Source organism: Parus major, chromosome 2, assembly GCF_001522545.3.
Source record: "Parus major isolate Abel chromosome 2, Parus_major1.1, whole genome shotgun sequence".
Classification (NCBI taxonomy): Eukaryota; Metazoa; Chordata; class Aves; order Passeriformes; family Paridae; genus Parus; species Parus major.
Window position 1 is genome coordinate 4,991,349 of NC_031769.1, and position 19,817 is coordinate 5,011,165.

Sequence of the window (19,817 nt, forward strand, 5' to 3'; positions counted from 1 at the left end):
CCATTCCTTTGCCATCGTGTGGTTGGAGGTGGCTGGACTCTGATTTTTGAAAAGAGTCAAGGCAGAAGGAAAACTATCACACCTCACACACCTTTCATTATATTCCACAGTGGTCTGAATTTTGGGGTGGGGGGAACATCTCTCAGTCCAGGTGCCCCTGCTCTGTCAGAGAAAAGCAAACATGCAAATGTAGACTCACCGTTCACAGGTACCTACAGGCACATATCAACACCAGAATTTTGGTATCACAGTAAACAGATTGAATCATCAGAAGCTTTTCTAGGGTCTAAAACATAGTTTATCTCTCTGAAGTAGACATTGAAAACAGGAGAGATGACTCATGCCCTAGCCGTGCCTATTTCTCCCTGAATGTGTAACATCCTGCGCTTCTTTGGTTTGGCTAATCTATTCCAATCCATCAGAGAGGCTAAATTTTAGTTGATTCATTCTATTCTGAGAATATGAGGCTATTTCACAAGAGTTGCCCGTCCAATACATGTATTTTTTTTAGTCAAAAATATCTAGAATATATTATTTGCCCTGTCTAAGCTTAGGAACTACACTTTAGGATGGATAAAGATACAGGTGGATGTCAGGAGGAGCAGGCAGTACTTGAATCATTAGATTCATACATGGAAGATTAAAAATTAACAGATCTGATAAAAATCTTCCAGTACCTGGTAAAATTTGTATTTTTAGTTGAAAGTGTCTTGAAAAAACAGAAGGAAAATCTGAATATTCAAGCAGTAAATTCTGCATCGTTTTAGGACCCTGTCAGGGTAGGTATTGTTATAACTCATAGACATCATCTGGGGACTCTTAACACCAGTATTTATATATATCTAGGAAGAAGTTAGGTCAAAATATTGGATGATCTCTCAGTGGAACTGCTGTTTATCACTGCTGTTAGCAATCACACAATTGTATCACAGAACGGCTTGATTTGGAAGGGACTTAAGGATGAATCTTTTCCAACCTCCCTTGCCATGGGCAGGGACATCCTCCACTGGACCAGGTTGTTCAAATCCCATCCAATCTGGCCTTGAACACTTCCAGGGGTGGGGTGTCCACAGTTTCCCTGGGCAACCTGTGCCAGGGCCTCCCCACCCTCACAGGGGAGAATTTCTTCCTAATATCAAATCTAAATCTACTCATTTTCAGTTTAAATCCAATCCCCCTTGTTCTACCTCTACATGTGTTTGTCTCCAGCTCTCTTGGAGCCACTTTAGGCACTGGGAAGTTTTGTCATTTCTCCCTGGAGCCTTCTTTTCCCTTAGCCAACTCTTTCCACCTGTCTTCATCAGAGATGTGCTTCAGCTCTCTGACCATCTTTGTGGCCCTCCTTTTGACCTGCTCCAACAGATCCAAGTTTTCCCAGTGTTGGGGGTCCCAGATGTGGATGCAGCATTACAGATGGGGTCTCACCAGAGCTGAGCACCTTATTCCACTTTCTGGTCACACTTCTCATGATGCAACCCAGGACATGGCTGACTTTCTGGGCCAACCAAGTAATGACAAAGTTACTTTTAGGTGTAGTGGGTGGTTTCAGTTTTTTTTGTTACAGGAAGTGCAAGCAAGTTCCCAAAATATGGAGCTAGTGCATTTTCCATTTAGAAAACCTTGTGCATTGATACCACCATCAGATATTTCCCTTTCACAGGCCACTTGATGTATTATTTTCTGGTTTGCTCATTGACTGTTTGGTCCCATAAGCTAAATCAAAGAAGGAGCCACAGCAGGGTTTGCAATACTGGGCCTCTATTGTATCCTTCCAGTGCATTGTGCCTCAGGCCCAATTGAGAATTACCAACCACTCGAGCATGCACCGGTGACACATAAATGCATGTTTGGATGTAGCCTGTTAGAAAATGCAATGTCCCATTCTGTTTGGATGATTATATTATTGCTAATTAACAGAAAATGTCATGACTTTTGGAATAGAATTGTCTGTGCAATGGGTAATTTGCTCTGAAAAATCCTCCCATGTAAAAAGATGAGGAAATGATACAGGGGAGAATGGGAGGGATGCTTGGGATTGCCACGGGGTTCTCAGAAGAGTGAGACTCATTGACATCAGTGGGACATAGCCAAATCCACTCCTGGTAACGTGACTCACTCATATACCTCTAAAATCATTCACCACTCTTTAAATGCTCCTGATCATTTGCTCAGATGCACTTTGGGTTTTAGTTAGTGTCAGGAGAAATAGTTTAATTCAGCTAACCTACCAGCAAAATGGAGTAGCTGGAAGGCAGCAATCTTGGTGATAACGTTAGAAGGCTACTAGAATTTTTTTAAAAAAACAATGAAAAATCCCTGGTTGCTCTGCCTCCATGTTTCTGTCAGACTCATTTACATAATGGTTTAGAGCATTATGTAATTCAAATCAAATCACTGTCAGTCAGCACCAGCATCCATTGCATCTTTTCCATGGAGCTACGCCGAGTGGCTGAAGTAAACTTCTTTGAAAGGAATGGCAGAAATCAAATAACTCCGTCTCTCTGACGCCAGGGGTCTGACCCACTGACTACTGCAGCCACACAAAATATTCCCCTTGACTGACACGAGCTGAGGATTGCACCCCCAGAACCCATGTAAGCTCTTAACTCTGATTCCTAAACTTGGCAAACAAACCCAGGCGGTTTTCAATCGCAAACAGGCAGAATATCCATCCTCTCTGGACAGCAATAATCTCCTGTCCCTCGGGGGGGGCAAGGGGGGTGAAATCTCTTCCATCTAAATAGAAGAGCCACCAGCTTTATCCAGATAGTACTGTCAAATTTACAGGGCACTGAATAATGAATCAAATCTTCAATATATTCCAGCAAGCATCAACTTCCTGATAGATTCCCTGTTATCCTTCCTGGCTCTCTATTGCCATTACCAGGAAAGATAATTTTGCCAGTGCACTTTTAAATCTGTGCCTTTTTTTTTTTTTTTTTTCTCTTTTGTATTTTGTTGCCAAAGCAGTGAAAATGCTTGCCAGTATCTGGGGCTCCATTAACACCAAACATTATCCAAAAACTACTGACAGAGACCCTGCATCCTTGTTCAGGGTCACCCACCATAATAGATAGAGATGCTTTGCATGGAACAAAGAAAATAAAGTAGTAGTGACAAAGCCCACAAAATCTCACAGAAGTTGTGTGAATGTCACTTGAGAGTTACTGCTGTGGGCAAGGACAGGTCTGTGGAAAGGTTATGTTTATCTGGAGTAAAGTAGGTGGGAGGATGAGAGAATTTTCTTGGCTAAGGCATAGGAAAAGGATAGAGGTGGAGAAGGATGGGAAGCTGTGTATGTTGGAGGTGTATGGATAGTGTGGAGTTTAGAAGGAAGGATTGTGGAGCAAAGTGCTGTTGCAGACTGGCAGGAGCTGCTGTTTCACCTCCTGTCAGCCAGATGCAGGAGGGACATCTGCCACCTCCCACAGCTTAACTTTGTATGGTTTGGGTCTGTCTCCTCCAGCCTTTCACATCCAATTTTTTTCTTGACCCTTTACCTCAGTCTCTTTTTGCTGCTGTCACTTGAAAGAAGGAAAACCTTAATCGCTCTTTTCACTATTAAAAATGAAGTTTGGTTGTTATGTCATGTTTTTCTCTTAATTCAGTGCTACCATTGTGAAAGAGGCCCTGGCTTTGCTTACAGAGTTTCATCCATCTCTCTTAATGTAAACATGTCAGTTCTGATTGGCTTTTATGAGTCTGTTTGTTTTCTGCTGATGAAATGTGTCTCCATAACTTAGATGGGAGGGAATCAGGAAAGCCTTACCTATAACTGTGCTAATACATCAGACAGCTTTCCAGACTCTCCTTCTTCCCTAGATGCATGCAACCAAGATTTTGCTGTCTAGCCTAAAGCTGCCCTCTTTCTGTGGCATAACCATCCCATAACAGCACCAGAATATATTTTAATAGCTGTTTTACAGCTTCCTTTATCCATCTTTATGTCTTTACAAAACACTCTGTGAATAAAATGGACCAGATTTGATATATTTTATTCATGTGAGCATTCAAAGCACCCAGTGGTGCGAGCACTGTGCATTATGTTTTGCATTACATGGAGTTTTCCTGTAGATTTCCTATTTCTTGTTCAAAAGCTAGTGACTGCATCCTGAACATAAAACATCCCTCTTTCTTGGTAACTCTTTCCAAGCTCTGTTGGTTCAGAGTAGCAAAGGAGAAATACTTCCCTGGATCTGAAGGCTGTGTAGTTTACAGTAAAATAACTCATAGGCCATTTTCTAGTTAATTAAAATAGACATGAAAACCTGTTGAGTGCAAAGAATTATAATTCTCAGCAAAATATAGAGATCTGCATTGGTAACTATTATGTGTGCTATTTCCCTCTTGCTTATTTATGTGATTTGGTTGCAGAGTAATTTGAAATAAAAACACCTGCAAAGAAAGAAGAGTATTTTTAGCTCACTAAAAATATAATTTTATCATAAGAGAAGACTTAGTGCCAGCATTTAATTCTTGGCATAGCATTTGTCATCCCCAAATACACTTTCAATATCAGGATGAAATATTCTGAATTCATTTTCTTTTAGCACATGTTGGCTTTCTGAAGACTTTATTTTTTCAATAAGTCATTGGCAATGTCAGAATGTCATGATTCTGATGAGTGAGGAGCTAGCAAAACCCATTAAACTGGATTTAAAAGACACTGTGTAGGCAGAGCTGGTTGTGACCAAAGGCCTGTGAGTCTGTGACTCTGAAGTTTTGTTTTGGACGTTTTGTGCTGTTCTTGTTTGGTTTTTCCCAACAATTTGAATGCAATGAATTCTCTTACATATTTATTTCTGCCCCTGATCAGCCTCCACAGTGAACAAGAGGGTTTGTTTTGAGAAATGTGTTATGCAATGTCATACCAACCTGCAGGTTTGCCTTGTGACGTGGGCAGCAAGAGGAACTCTGGCTCACATCTCCTCCTGTGTCAGCTTGGACAGGTTTCAACACCATGCTTTGCCTAGGAGAACTCCAAGAGCTAAACATTTCAGCCATTTCCATCAGATTTTTGTGGAATACAAAAGTTTTCCCCTGCAGACTGGCCATGGGAGCCTGCCTGGTTCCCACCAGGCACTGGATTCTCCAGCAGCCCTTTTTGCACCTTCACCTTGGAGCTCACCCAACAAGATGTTTCTGGATGAACAAGCATTTGCAGATTGCCTTCACAGGGTGCAAAAAGCTCAGGGTTTTCCTGCTCCCTGCAAGCTTAGTTACCTTCTAGTCCATTCATTTAATATCTCAATTACACATTATCTGGTGTTCATGCCCTGGTGTGAAGGTGCTCTTTTTAAAGGAAACATTTCTAGCCAAATATTCCAGGTCCTAAGAGATCAATTCCCCAGGTGTGACTTCCCTGGGCAGGGCTGTGCTGACTGATGGCAGCTGGAGATGTAGCTGATTATACATGTTAAGAACGTGTGCTACAAAAACAACAGTTGTTTGTGGTCTTGAAAAAAATATGCCTGTTGGAGAAAAAAGAAACAAAGCAAATATCAGCTTAAGCAGAAGTAATGAGTGTGCTGTGTAAAATTTTGAGGACTGTCTTGATGTGAGCACACAGGCCCTCAAAGTGTGTGCTAACAGCAACTGAAATTTTTCAGCTAAAAGAGAATTTCCCATGACACCTCCTCACTGTGGAATGTGAACTGTGGTATAAATATAAGTGGATTAAGTCTCAAAAGGTTGTTTGTATTTTTGTTCGTTGTCAGTATGTCTCAGTCACCTAGACTCCTTTAGCTTCTTGATCTTTTTACAAAAACTCTTTATTTGATCTGAATTAAAAACAGCTCTTTATGAAGCCATTACTTCATGGCTGGAATAAAACTTCCATGTGATCCCATATCAACTTGTAGTCTTTTTTAATCTGATTAGGTGTTTGTGTTTATGTGTAAATTCACGCATATGAATTTATTAATCTAGACCAGTGACGTTAAATTAGATGTGTCATTGCTCTGTTCTTCATTTCCCTAGCCTATTATTCTCATGTTTTGCTGTGCTCTGCAGATCAAAGGAAAATGCCAAAGAGATTATATGGAAAAGGAGTGTGTGGGGGAGAAAGATGACTGTGCTCCACGTAGTCTCAAACATTGAAAAGAAACCCATCCACATGACTGTTCTTGTTACCACAGCAGTTAGGAACACAAAATCTTTATTTAATCACAAATATTTCTTAAACAAAAGGATAATTTAGGGCTCTAGGATTGGTATTTTGTAAGAGTTTGGACTAGCAGGGCTACAGTTCTCATCCCTCTCCTCAACCTGTGGTCTGCAGTAGCCTCCTGAGTGGCATCATGGAAATCAGCAGATGGGACAGTCCCACTCAAGATGAGCATGTCTGATGCCTTTAGCCTGAAAAAGACACTTTCACAACCTTGATCTCCCAGTTTGGTTCCTTCATTACCATTGCCAAGTGTTTGAAATATAAGCTCATGGGTCCTTGATACAACGGGGACTTGCAGGGCATGCAGGTGATGTTCTGAGAACCTGAAAGGTATTTTGGAATGGCTGAAGCCCATGACAGTAAGGTTAAAACTGCAATGGAAAACAACATTTATCTTTCTGAATAAATACAGGTGCTAGCAATACCCAATTTGTTTGTATTGCTCTCACTTCTTGCCACACCAAAGAAAAAATTCATCTTGGGGCTTTATTTTCATATGCACGTTTTGTTTACATAACCAGTATGTTTTATCAGCAACAACCAATGCTAACTGACAAAGCAAGAGGGAAATTTTCATTCTGTGCATGGTGATATCACAGAAACAATGTGTTTGAAGCCTTGTACTTCAAAAATATGCCTGTGAGGAATGGAAAAATCCAGGCTCATATTGTAAACACGTGAGTCACAATAGCTATTATCTCTTAAGAAATGGCATTCCAGTTTTTTGATTCAGTCATTGATGATTTCCCTTTTTAACTTGTGGTGCTTTCTTACCCTTTTAAGAAACATCTGGGCTAACCCTGGTTATTTGTAGAAATGTTTGCAATTCACAGATTAAAAGAAATTAGACATAGGAGGGACCCATGAAATTATCTTGTCCATTTCCTGAAAGCATAAGAAATTGAGAAAGAATTGTGTTTAATACATATTTATAAAATGTGGAACTTAAGCTTTTATACAATATGAAGACAAAACATGTCACAAATTTTCAATTGTAAGGGTGCTGAAATGTACTTTTATAAAAAAGAGAAATTAAATAGATGACTAGCAAAACCCCTCATGAAGTTTGTGTAAGATTTTCCAATTCTTTCTAGGCAGCTACCTTTCTGGAATTTGTAGATAAAATTGAAAAGATCTGGTTTTGAACAGTTTGAATTTGATTCCATTTACTAATGAGAGAGAGCTTTTAGCAAAAATAATTCCCTTTAGAAAAAATAATTAAAACTTCTGATGCTTATTAGGTTTTTGGGCTATTTTATCTCCCTCACCATCCCCTACCCTTCTGTTGTTTCTCTTTTTTTAAAAAAATTAAGTAGTGCTGTTGCCAGAATGGCTTCTCTTGGAAGTCTTCAAGGAAGTCTGAGACTGTACAAAGCATACAGCAGCAGAGGATGGGTGTTTTTGGAATGGGAAGAGTGTTAAAGTATAAGTAGCCTTTCTTGTTTCATCCAGGTTTCTGAGTCAGAGGCAGCAACTTGTGTTTAAAGTCATTTATGGACCTTTTGCTACTGCTCTGTGATTTCGTTCCAAGTTTCTCCATTCTCATATTACCAGAAAAAGTAAAAAGTCCTTCCCCATTCACTGCCTTCACAGAGCTCATGATCATCTGGACCTCAACTTAGAGCCCAAAATGTTCACATCTCCAGTTTAGAGACCTCATCTGTGCCCTTCCTGATCAGCCACTGGCTTTTGCTGTCCCCTTGAGCACTGAGACAGGTCTCATTCTGGAGAAACAAAAATGGGAAGGACAAAAAATCTCAGAGAATTCTCTGGCCACCCATATTGATGTCATTTATAGAAAGGGAAATTCTATTTGCTCGCACTGGTGCTGAGTCACAAAGTGTTGGGCATGAGAAACTCGATTTGTGGGAAAGCTTCTAATTTCCTGTTTTTCAGGAGGAAGGGGATAAAGCAGATGACATGGAGAGGAGAGGGGAAAGGAAAAAGGAGAATAAATCTAACAAAAGATGAGTGTCAGAATATCCCAAACTCCACGAAGGATAACTCATCTTAGCCCTGCTTGTTCAAACCAGCAGTAATTCAGAGCATAATGTACAAGCTTCAGTAAATCATTCCTGTGTGATAGACTGTGATCAATGACAATTTAATGAATTCATTTTAAAATGAAGTCAGAATAGGAGAGACAGTAGTTATTTGAAAGCGTCCTTTACTCAGAGCGATTGAGTCAATAAATATGCTATTTGTCATGCAAAGTCCAGTTAGAGTCTTGTTTGCTAACAAAAATGCTGTCATCACAGAGACTAATAGACGCAAACTATCTGGAACTATCCACTGGAAATAGACAAATACCATCTGAAAGCAGAAAACAATGGTTGCGGCTGAACAAAGAATGGGATCCTGCACACGTTGCTGAGTGAAAGAGGGTAGCCCACCTCAAATTCTACTATTTTGTTTGTCACCAGAGTGTGTTCTGATTGTGTATGAATGACCTGGTGGTGGCAAAAATACAAGGTCTGTGTTTCTTCTGTGAAATGAGTTTTAATTGTTGCAGAGTGAGGGCTTCTCTTGCTGGAAAAACGTGCCTCGAAAGTCACTTTAAATTGCAAAATACGGCTTCAGTGAACTTGGATGGATTTGTGCAGGCTACTAGAACAGGGATAAGCTTCATCCTTTTTCAGGCAGTAGTTTTACATTAATTTTCACAGCTATCCATGTTGTTTAGTGCAGATACAAGAGGGCTTTTTGTTCGGCTGTGCTTTTCACGCTTGGTTTTATTCATGTAAGTTGAAGAGACGTGGCAATTCTTACTTGTTTTCATTCAGGCAGAGACTGGAAGTGTTAACACTGAAGTACCATCAGGACAAGACAATCAAACTTCACAGGTTTGGGTTAGAATCATAGAATAAAAGAATCTCCTGAGCTGGAAAGCACAAGGATCATCGAGTCCAACTCCTGGAAGTTCAAATTGGTCTTGGATGAAAGGAGCCTGGTTTTCAGACATGACAAACTGGCAGCAGTGGCTATTCAGCATCTTGAAAGCTTGGTGTGCTCTCATGAAGGTTACAGAGCTTTTCCAGGCACATTTGGGCTTCCATCATTCTTCAGATTTCAGGGTGTGGAAGAAAAAATTCTCAAAAGTCCTGAGAGATATCTTGAAGATGGTATTTCCTATCCCTATAGAAAATCAAAATTATGCTACGGAAGCCTAAGACAGAGATTCTGAAGAATTTTTATGGGATTTGAAAATCTAAACTTCACCCTTCACTCTTTAAATTTGGAATAGAACAGCTGGGACATTTTTAGATTTTGCATCATGTGGCCAGACATTGGCTGGTTTAAATCTGCCTTGCAGTCATCTTAGGAACATTGTTCATCCACTCCCAGAGCTGCATTTTCAAAAATGAGTTAGGAATCTAAATCTCTGTGGCTTTCAATGAAACTTAAGCTTGTATGAATCTAAGTTACTTCTTAGTTTGGATTCAGGATCCCAAAGGACTGAAGAGCTGAAGAATATTCTGTAGTCTATCTATAAAGTCTGTTTAGATTTGGTCATGTGTGATTCCTTATTGAAATTACAATTTCAGTCATTTTTGTTTTCCTTGATGTTCTATTAACCACACAGAAACAGATGAACAGAAAACAGAAACAGATTATTTCCTGATAATATATAAAACAAGTTACTTGGGGGTTGAGGTTTGTTTGTTTTTTTTTAATTCTGATGTCTCAGTTCCTCCTAATTTTCTCATGCCGCTAACTTCTGAAAACTTTCTTTATTTCAGCTGTTTCCACTACTAGGAGTAAAGACCAGTAAAGACAGAGCAGGATGAAAAGATGGCTGACTTCTTGTTACCACCGGGTACTAACAGCTTCCACCGGTTCACGCCCGAGTCCTTGGCTGCCATCGAGAAGCGAATTGCAGAGAAGCTCGCAAGGAATGCCAAGCAGGAATACAGAGAGCAGCTGGGCGAGGAAGAGAAACCTCAGCCTCAGTTTGACTTGCAAGCTTGCAAGAAGCTGCCTGATATCTATGGGACTGTTTCTCCAGAGCTCATTGGGGAGCCCTTGGAGGACATCGACCCTTTCTACAATGACCGTAAGGTGAGCGCCGACCCTCTGTCCTGCTCCTCTGCCTTTGCTGAAGCATGGCTGCTGTTTTGAGTGCTCTGTTTGTTATCTTTCTACAGCCAGTAAAAATATTTCTTTCCCAGATTAAGGATCAGAATGTTGGCATGAGCAGGGCTCCCAGAAAACCTCTAAGCAGTAGGGAAAAGAGGGATAAAAAACATAGTTTAAACTTGCTTTCAGATAACCCTGAGTATGAATATACAATATCTGAAATGAGCAGAGCAGTGGCTGAGTTAATTTAAGCCAGAGGTTTTTATCTGCCCTGTCTTGCCTTCTGCATGAGCTGTGACTCTTCACAGGTCTGTTGTTTATCACTTAAGCCCCTTAATGTTAAGGGCTTCTGGGTGACTTGAGCCTTGTGCGAGCACTCTGCACAAGAGCAGGAGGCACCTTCACGGCCATTCCTGGACAGTAGAGGTTCTATTCCCACTGAAGAAGAGCAAAACTCCATTTAAGATGACCAAAACAGAGCTGAAGGGAGGTGTGAGCAGCATGTGCAGTGCTGGCACTTTGGAGAATGGTGAACTTTGTCCCAAAGCGAGCATCACCTGATGAGGGATCACGTGCGGGCTGGACCAAAGCCACAGCAGTGCAAACAGCTTCTGTCAAAAGGCTGTTGACAGCAGAGCTGGGCTGGTTGCTTACTACAGTTCATTCCCCTTTCCAAGCATTTCACAAAACAGAGGACAAAATAAAGCTTGGAAGCTGTGTGTATTTTTATGCAGATTCCAGGTTTTTCAGGTACTGCTGCTCCTGATTTTGGGTTATGCTATTTCCTGTAAAACAATGAATTAATGTAGCCATATTGGTACTTCTATTAAAACAGTGTAGAGGTAGGTGATAGAGCTACAGAATAAAAGTTAAATGGATAAAGACAAATAAGATTACTTACCTGGAAGGGCCAGAATTAATTTACCATTTAATTTGCCTGCTATCCCCAGGAATAAACAGGATATAGATTTGCAATTTTAGTGCCATGAAGTTTTTAGACTCAAGGTGCCTGAATTGCTTAGATTTTATATATTGGGTGTCTCAGTTCTGTCTCTAAGTGAATATTATTTCCTCTATGCATGGTGGGACATCTTCAGAGCTCTGCAAATTGGGTTAGTATACAATTCACTTTTGTTTTGAATTTAAGATAGCTCAGAGAATTGTTTCTCTCTGGCCATATTAATCTGAGCACAATGAGAGTGTTTCAGTGCCAAACTCAGATCCTAGTTGGAGCTGTGTCTCCTACAACTTCTTACTTGGTGAGACAAAATTGAGAGCAGTAAAGTGTTCAAAGTAGAGAAGCTGGATCAACAACATGATGAGATCTGCAGCACCTGGGAAGAAGAGCATCATACAATTCCTTCCACTACATTTTACTCTCCAGGTAATTTTTATTATTAAAGGTGATTCTTCTCTCAGCCACATGGCAGAGGTGATGGCACAGGACCCAATGAGGGTTGAAGAAAGACAAAATACTTGGGATATTACAACAGGACAGTCAGTTCTGTAAGGGAAATCCTTGGACAAAACTTTTCACCAAGTGAGAAGGATTTTGTGGGTCTTGGGAGGGGGGGAAAAGTATGAGATGCTGGCAGGAATTTCCCAGTGGGATGTGGGCTGGAAAAATGTGAGCATAAATGCAAATACTGAATGTTCTCATTTTCTATTTTGTTTTCCAGACATTTATAGTACTGAACAAAGGGAAGACAATCTTTCGATTTAGTGCCACTCCTGCCTTGTATATACTTAGTCCTTTCCATCCAATCAGAAGAGCAGCAATTAAAATTTTGGTACATTCATATCCTTTCTGTTGATTTTCCTCCTCATGTATTTTATATGGGTTTTAAACACAGATGGATGGAAGTCAGAAACCATTTTATTTCATTAAGCTGTTTTAAATCTTTTGGCTGAATTTGCCTGCACAAGCAGAAATGCACTTGGATTTTCGGTTTGTTTCATTTTATATTGTTATGTGAGCTATAAAAATGACTGTATCATACTGCTGGCATCAGATAATATGAACTGCACTGGAAAGTCTGGTGAGTTTACTCAGGATTAAAAGATGGGAAGGGACTGATCATTTTCACTGAAGGGAAAGTGGGTGTAGTACCTCAGAAAGGAAGGGAACCAGGGGAAATCCACACTGATGGAGAGCATTGCTACCAAGCACTTCAGCAATCCCTCCCAGAGCTAAAACTCAGGGACACAGTCTGCAGACACAATTTAATTTTGAAATGCTTCAGACCTGAATGTTTTTTTCTCCTGAAGCAATATTTCAAAAATTGTTTTGTAGATTCTTTTCTAGTTTGTTTATTTGGATATGTTATTCAACAAAGGAAAAAGGCACAGGCTGTCCTGCTAGACCTGCCAATGGAAGGGCAATGCCTGATTTCCTGTAGCTCTTGTTCTGAAGTCATTCAAGACACACTGCAGTGGTTGGTTTGGGCTTGTTTTTTTCACACAGGCCCAGAAACATTATATTCTGACATAGTCATATGTCTCTCTGGAAGGCCAAACTGACCCAAATGTTCAGCTTTGTGTGAACATTACTAAAAACACACCTTTTTTCATGACTTGGCTGCTTTCTCTAGGGTGCACATGGGATACCAGGCAGTGATAATTCAAAGACTTCACATCCTGCTCTTATCATTCCGTGATGTTTTAGTGATGGAAATCCCTCATCTGCAATGCTCATGTCCACCACAGAGAATTAACAAATACTGAGTAGGTAGCATCTTAGAAACATCGGTTAATTATCAAATTTCAGTGAAAAAAAATAGGAAAATAAATCAAATTCCCACTCCATAGAGTGAGAGGTGATACTATAGATATTCTATCAAAAAGAAAAACAGGTGAAGCTTCCGATTACAATAATTCTATGTAAAAATGAATATGTGTTGTCAGCCAAGACATTATTATGGTTACTAAGAATTCACTGTAGAATTCTGCAGAAAGATTAGCTGGTGGATCAGATTATGTGTACACACAATGCAACAGCTGCATACGTAGAGCCCAACCAAGTTTTTTAGGCACAGTTACCTCAGCACAGCCTTGATGAAGTTAATCAAGGTCAATGCATTTGCCCAGGTGTGGCCAAGGGAAGAATCTGAAAACTGAGCTTCTTAGAAAGAAATTGAGAATATTGCCTCCAGCTTTGGGGATTTGTTCTGTCTTCTCTCTTTTTTCTACATTGGCTGGTGAAGCCAAGGGGTCACAGGAATGTGTAGCACAGGAGCTACCTGCCCTTAGTAGCAGCCAAACAGAAGGTAAATAAGCAAGAAATCCTTATCACTTCCAAGGATAAAGATGACAGAGGATAGCATTTGCAATGTCTGTCAGGAAAGAAATATGGTCAGATGAGGAGTGTAAAATTTTGGGAGTGGCAGGTCTCAATGCAAACATAAGTTTAGCTCCAGAAAGAAGGAAATTATCACCTTGTGTTGATAATGTTGAGAGATCCAACAGCTCAGTCTTTGACAGGCACTGTCAGGAGACAACAACTCCAGTCCCAGCGAGACAGCGAAGATCCTGCATTAAGCACTGATTTGTTTTCTGTCAATAAAGACCTTTTGTATCAACCTGAAACACAAAGGCCAAGTGGCTGAGCAGGCAGTCAATATCCCAGGCAGAAAGGAGCCCGAACCCGCAAGTACTCAAGCAGATAATATCACAGACATGGACCTGGGAACCAGATCTATCGTCTTGCGTGACTGTAATCAAGCAATCTTTATTTTCCCCAGGGCAAAAGCCTAAAAGGAGCATTAGCAAATGGTGCCCTGTCACGTAAATATCTGAAGCAGCTTCTTTAGTGGATGCCATATTTCAATTTCCAGCCATTGAGCGCACCATGAAGGCCAACAGTGGAATAAAATAGAGAGGACAGAGTAAAACTGTCCTATAAAGAAGCTGTGGGGGTCACATTTATTGGTTAAGTAGCTGTTTGTGGAGCTCTTCCTCTGACATATCCGTCAGGATAGATGCAATGTGTTCACTGCTCATCCAGCCTGAGAAGTCTAGTCTTTCATAAATACACCTTTCCACAGGGAAAAACTTCCACAGCCTCCTAGTAATGTTTGTTACAACTAAAATTGTATCTTTAAAGCCCTTCTAGGTATTTCTCCTCTTATTCAGGGTCTGTGAGGCCTCATGAAGGGTGCAGGGCCCACATGGCTTCCCAGAAGGTGGCCCTGCTCCATTCCTGCCCCAGAGAACATGGGGAGTGCAGGATTGTATCCCCAATGGAATTAATACTTTTTGTCTTCTGCATCATTATTAGCTGTTATTAACATCTTCATTAACTATCTCCACCTATTAATGAGATTTAATCATTGGTAATGTTTCCTTGATGACTTATGTTTAAAAGACTCCTCTTAATTCTTCTTGCCTGCAAGCCAAGCACCATTCTGTGTTGTCCTTAGTTTCTCCAAGAGGTTTGCTAGCCTGTGTAAAATCTGTAGGAATTGTAATTTCTAGTATTTCTAGGTTTTATAGCTAGTTTTTTCTCAATTTACCACTGATCCAAGCTGGAGGTTTGGCAAAAATTACCTTCCTTGGTGCTAAAATTATGTATTTTGGTGTGTCATAAAAATAACCTTCTTACAGAATTTCCAATCTTTGTTCGCATTTTCTGCTTGCAGTTTTCCTCCCATCTGATTTTGCACACTTTCCATAAGGCAAAATGAGATCTTGTGAAGCACCAATTATGCATTCTATTCATTGGGACTAACCTTTGCTTGCACATATTATATGTAATTTGGCAATGATCACCTAAAGAGCCTCTAATATTCAGTCTGCTAATTAACAATTATCCATCATAATGAAGTCTAGAATAGAAGTATGTTGCGTTTGACTCGATATCTTTGTGCTAGGAGATAAAATTTATAACTTTTAGAATAAGCTTGTGCAAAGGCTATTCTGTAACCCCAAACTGGAAATAATGGGTTTAATTTATTGCAGAAAGGATCCTGATGAGTAGCTTAGTATATTTAGTTTGTAGGCTTTGGAAAAATTGATTTAATAGCAGTTCTAAGATAGGGAATGGACAATGCTGTTAATACAGCTTATTTTAGTTTTATCTTCTTTGCTTTGTCCTTTCTGAGTAGATCATCACAGACTTTTTCTAATGCAAACAATTGCATTCGATTTCAGGTAGGAATGCTGATTTTCATTCTGTGGGGATTTCTGTTTTCTCTTTCTTATTTAACACAGACCACTAACTTTGGTGCATAACCAGCTGAAACATTTCATTCTTTTATGTTCTTGGTAGTTTTCAGCTTGGTCATGAAACCCAGATTGAATTTGTAGTGCATTTGTTGTCCCAGAGCTGACCCTTACTTTTCCAACCTGTGTTCTTTGGTTTGTTCTCTTTGGTGCTTGAATAAGGAGGTGATGACACCTGCCTGTAAGTGAGCATCTGGGAAAGCTGTTTGATTCAGTTTATATCACAAGGAAACAGGAATATAAAAATCAAACCAGTGACCCTAAATTCCAACAAAAGAATTTATTTGCTTGGAATTGAAATATGCTATTTTTTTGACACGGTCTGAAGATATCAGTCTGGTTTCCTCTGCTTCATCCATAGCATTTCACTGTAGTTGAAAAAGTAATCCAGTGTTTTCTAGGCTAGCTGGAACTTAATAATTATGTTAACAAGAATGAAAAAACTTGTAGAAATATATCTGAAGCTGATGTGAGCAAATGTGAGTATGAGAGATCCTTCCCAGTGCTTCAGTAGGAGGTGTTGGCCCAGAAGTGGAAGATGTTTGTAAGGTGAGCAGTCCCCGTGAGTTCAATTACTGCTTTCTGTGGTGGCCCTGGGGAATCTGCAGGTTGGTTACTACCAATTTAACCTTGCAATTGCTTATGTGGCCCACTGGAAAACGTTCCATTCTGTATTCAGCAGAGATTTTGGCTCTGCAAAAGGATAAATTTCATGCTAACATTTCTGGATGTAGGCTTGAAACTGAAATCTTCAATCGAATTCTCAAACAAAAAATAACACAAATTAAAAATAAACTGAACTCAAATTAAAAAATAACACCACTAAAGAGGTGAAAAAAACCCAAACCAAACAAAACTTCTTTCTTTTTTTTTTTCTTCTTAAAAAAAGCAAAATAAATTTATATTTTGGTGTTGCTTAAATTTCCTGGGAAAGGTCCCTGCCTGTTGACTGGGTTTCAGGCTGTTTTCCTTTACCTTATCTTTTATACACACCTAAACTCTTTAGTTAGATTTTCCCAGTTGCATGGCACCAGTTATTGATGCAGGAGAATCCCGTCATATTTTGTAATTTTTTTACAGAAAGCCACATGTGCTTTAAGGACAGCCATCCAGTGAATTATGTTTTCAATTTCAGGAATTTGATTTAAGGTGCTTTTTATGTTTATGGTTTCAGTTTAGCAGGAAAGTGAATGAACTATGCACTTGGGAGGTTTGTTTTAGCCTCCAAATAGGGAATCTGGTGCCTCAGCAGAGAGCAGAGAGCTGTGCAGACCAAGGCTGCCTCTTTGCCCAGAAGGTTTGCAGACAAAGCCTTAAAATTAGTGCTCTGAAACTTATACTTGCTTTTGGTGAAACTTTATACTGAAAGCGAGACCTCAAGCCCATTAAAGAGATTAAAAAGACCAGATTTGTAACTTTCCCCTACTGCCTGAGAAATGTTTCAGGATAAAAAATGAAATGGGAATTTGCAGACACAGGTTTTTCTGTGGAAACTTAAATGAGACTAATCCCTCTTTTCATACAAAGTTGTGCACCTATGCACATTGTCATCTGACCAACACAGCTGTAAATTTGGGGTATTGTGCTTTCTAAAGACTGCAGAGTCAGTACATTTGTTTACTGTATAAAGTATGTATAAAATATATAGGAAAATAAAAATAAAACAGAGAAGGTTCCCTCATTTTTTTGTGTTTATATAATTGTCTCCGTATACACTTGCAAAACAATCTTATACTTCTTGAAGCAACTTGCAAATTGTGATTGAGCTGTCACATCTTGTGTAAAATTACAAAAATTGATGAAGTGTTGTATCCAATGTGTTATTTTCCTTAATTCTCCTATTTACATTGTTCAGTATGTTTATTATGTGCACTATTTTAACTAATTGCGTGTTCATGGCACAATCAGAGACTCCATCATGGAATAAATATGTTGAGTAAGTATCCTTGCTGATTTACAGCTGTCCCATCCTCATCTCATCCTTCCTCTTCCTTCTTTGTGTTCTTATTTACATCTTGTTTGCTGTTGTCCAATTTCTTTCCTAAATTCATTAGTACTGACTAATCTGCCCTCACAATATATTTTTCCAGGTAGTTGTTTCAGCCTGTGAAAACTCCCTTAGTAAGCAAACTAGACATTTTTAGTCCATGAATCTTATGCTCAATGCCAAAGACACCTTTTATGCTACATCTGGATGAAATCACATCTTGAGGACAACCCTGTTTGAAACTGGTCAGTCTTCCAGAGTTCCCATGCAAGGGATTTGTTGGGTGGACACATAAGAATAGGCTGATGGAGTTTAAGTTGAATTATTTCAGAGAATAGTTCCTCAACTGACTTCTATCTTCAATCTGAAACTTAATGAAAGCAAAAGTTTCTTTTGGACTGAGCAGAGCATGAGAAGTGTTCCCCTGTAATCATTGGCAGGATACTTTATGAGCACCAAATTGTCTGGGAACACCTCTGTGAGAATTCCTGTCTTTTTAGTTTGACAAGACTTCAGGAAAAATGGCAAAGACACTGCTTGACAGGGTTTTTTTTTGTTGTTGTGGGTTTTTTAATTGATTTTGAGAGAGGTTAAGGGGCTTCAGTGAAATGAAAACCCATTTCATTGCTTTAAGTTGCTTAAAAATATTCCTTGATACCAGATGCACAAGCTAATCAACCTACAGTGCATTAAACAATTATTTTGGCTCATTGAACCAATCAGAACACACTTTTTATTTTTGACTGACATATGATAAACACAGCCATCTGCTGCTTCATAGCCTGGTGTTTGGTCTACTCGGGGCTGTAAGAAAAGAGAGTAAAACGCCCTTATTTAAGTTCCATAAAATCATGCAGGACACATCTTCTAGGCCATAAATTACTAATTATAGGCAGCACTGAACCAAATATTTCATCCCATCACAATAACATCCTAATCCCAGGATGTTTCATGTATTTCTGTATAGTGTGGTACCCTCAAGTATGTCTGTGGCTGTCCTTTCCCCTCACGTTGTCCTTTTCCTACTGAAAACTTTCATAAGCATTGCCACGATGTTTTCTGCTGAATCACAGATGTCTTACCCACTTGATGATCTCATCAAAATTTGGTCAGTTGGTGTTCAGCTGGGAATTCAGACATTCTGGAGGGAAATAGCAAAAATGATAATATTGTGTTTTCTGCAAGCAGGAGAATGTGGATGGTTTTATCAGTGCATCAAGCAGAGCATGCAGAAAACGCAGAGCAGAAGTGCAGATGGACTCATGCAGCATGCAGTAAATCCTTCCATGTTTCCTCTTCTCCCGTGTCCCCTCATATCTCTCAGCTTTTCCTCCTCGAGTGTATAGAATGAAATCAAAGTCAAGTACTTTGGAGGAGCAAAATAACCCAATGAACTATAATTCAAATTGATTAATATTGGATTTGGACAAGATACATTTAATCCATTTTGTTCTGCTGTTTCAGAGACTCACAGGGGATAGAAGAATAACCTTGTGCAAATATTTGTCCTAGATATTCCTTTAAAGTATTTTCCTTACCATTTTGAAAAAAAACAAGGAATCAATTCAACTTTCCCCCACTAAAAATATTTTCAAGAACCCTGACTTTTGTTGTTAAAGAAGCCATTCAGTAGCTGGAGGACTTTGCCCAATCCATTTAGAATTAGATGATGATTATACAATCAATTAAACCCATCTGACATGCTGAATAAATACAAGTGCTTTATCATTTTAATGAGCTTATGTACTGTTAAGTATTTTTTTTAGTTCTTTGCATGTGTTTTTCTGCATGTATTACTAAATACACATGCTTAAAGAGACTGTCACATGGATGACCTATATTTGAAATACCAGAGCAAAGCTAAATAGGAGCTGTGAAAAAGTTGGATACAAGATAACGCTCAGGTATATGGTCAGAGAGGAGCTGTGACACATATTTAATGCCCACTGCTGCACCCAAACTCTTCTGCTAATCCCCATTTTAAGATGAAGCACACTGAGATTTTATAACATGTGAGTAGCACTACTGTGTGTGACACGATGGCAGGAGGGCAGGAGATTTGCCACTCTCTGTGTGTGTGCCTAGCTGCAGTTCAGTGGAATACAGCTAAATATATTTTATGCATAATGTTCTTCCTTATAGATTCCTTCTCATATATTTTATGAGCCACCTTCAATGGCTTGCACCATTTTTCTACCAAACAGGAATCTTTACTATTGCAAATATTTCGTGTGTGATGTCACCAATTGATGGTTAGGCACTGAAAAGAAAACTCAAGCCAGTGCTTCCAGTGATAGCCCTTCACATCATGACTTATGAGATTTGTGTTTTAGTGGATTTGAGGTGTCTGAGGTTTTTTAACAG

At 39.5% G+C, this 19,817-nt stretch overlaps 1 protein-coding gene across 4 annotated transcripts in view; it reads left to right on the plus strand.

Moving 5' to 3' along the window:
• LOC107200857 (sodium channel protein type 5 subunit alpha-like) overlaps positions 1–19,817 on the plus strand; it is a 213,502-nt gene that overhangs the window by 30,261 nt on the left and 163,424 nt on the right. For 3 of the 4 annotated variants that reach the window (XM_033520151.1, XM_033520153.1, XM_033520157.1), the window contains exon 1: positions 17,318–17,402. In XM_033520151.1, coding sequence (XP_033376042.1) covers positions 17,323–17,402 — 80 coding nt within the window. In that variant the 5' untranslated portion in view covers positions 17,318–17,322. Of the gene's footprint in view, positions 1–9,909; positions 10,229–11,925; positions 12,045–17,312; positions 17,403–19,817 lie in introns of those variants that run through there. The other variant, XM_033520158.1, reaches the window with a different exon arrangement.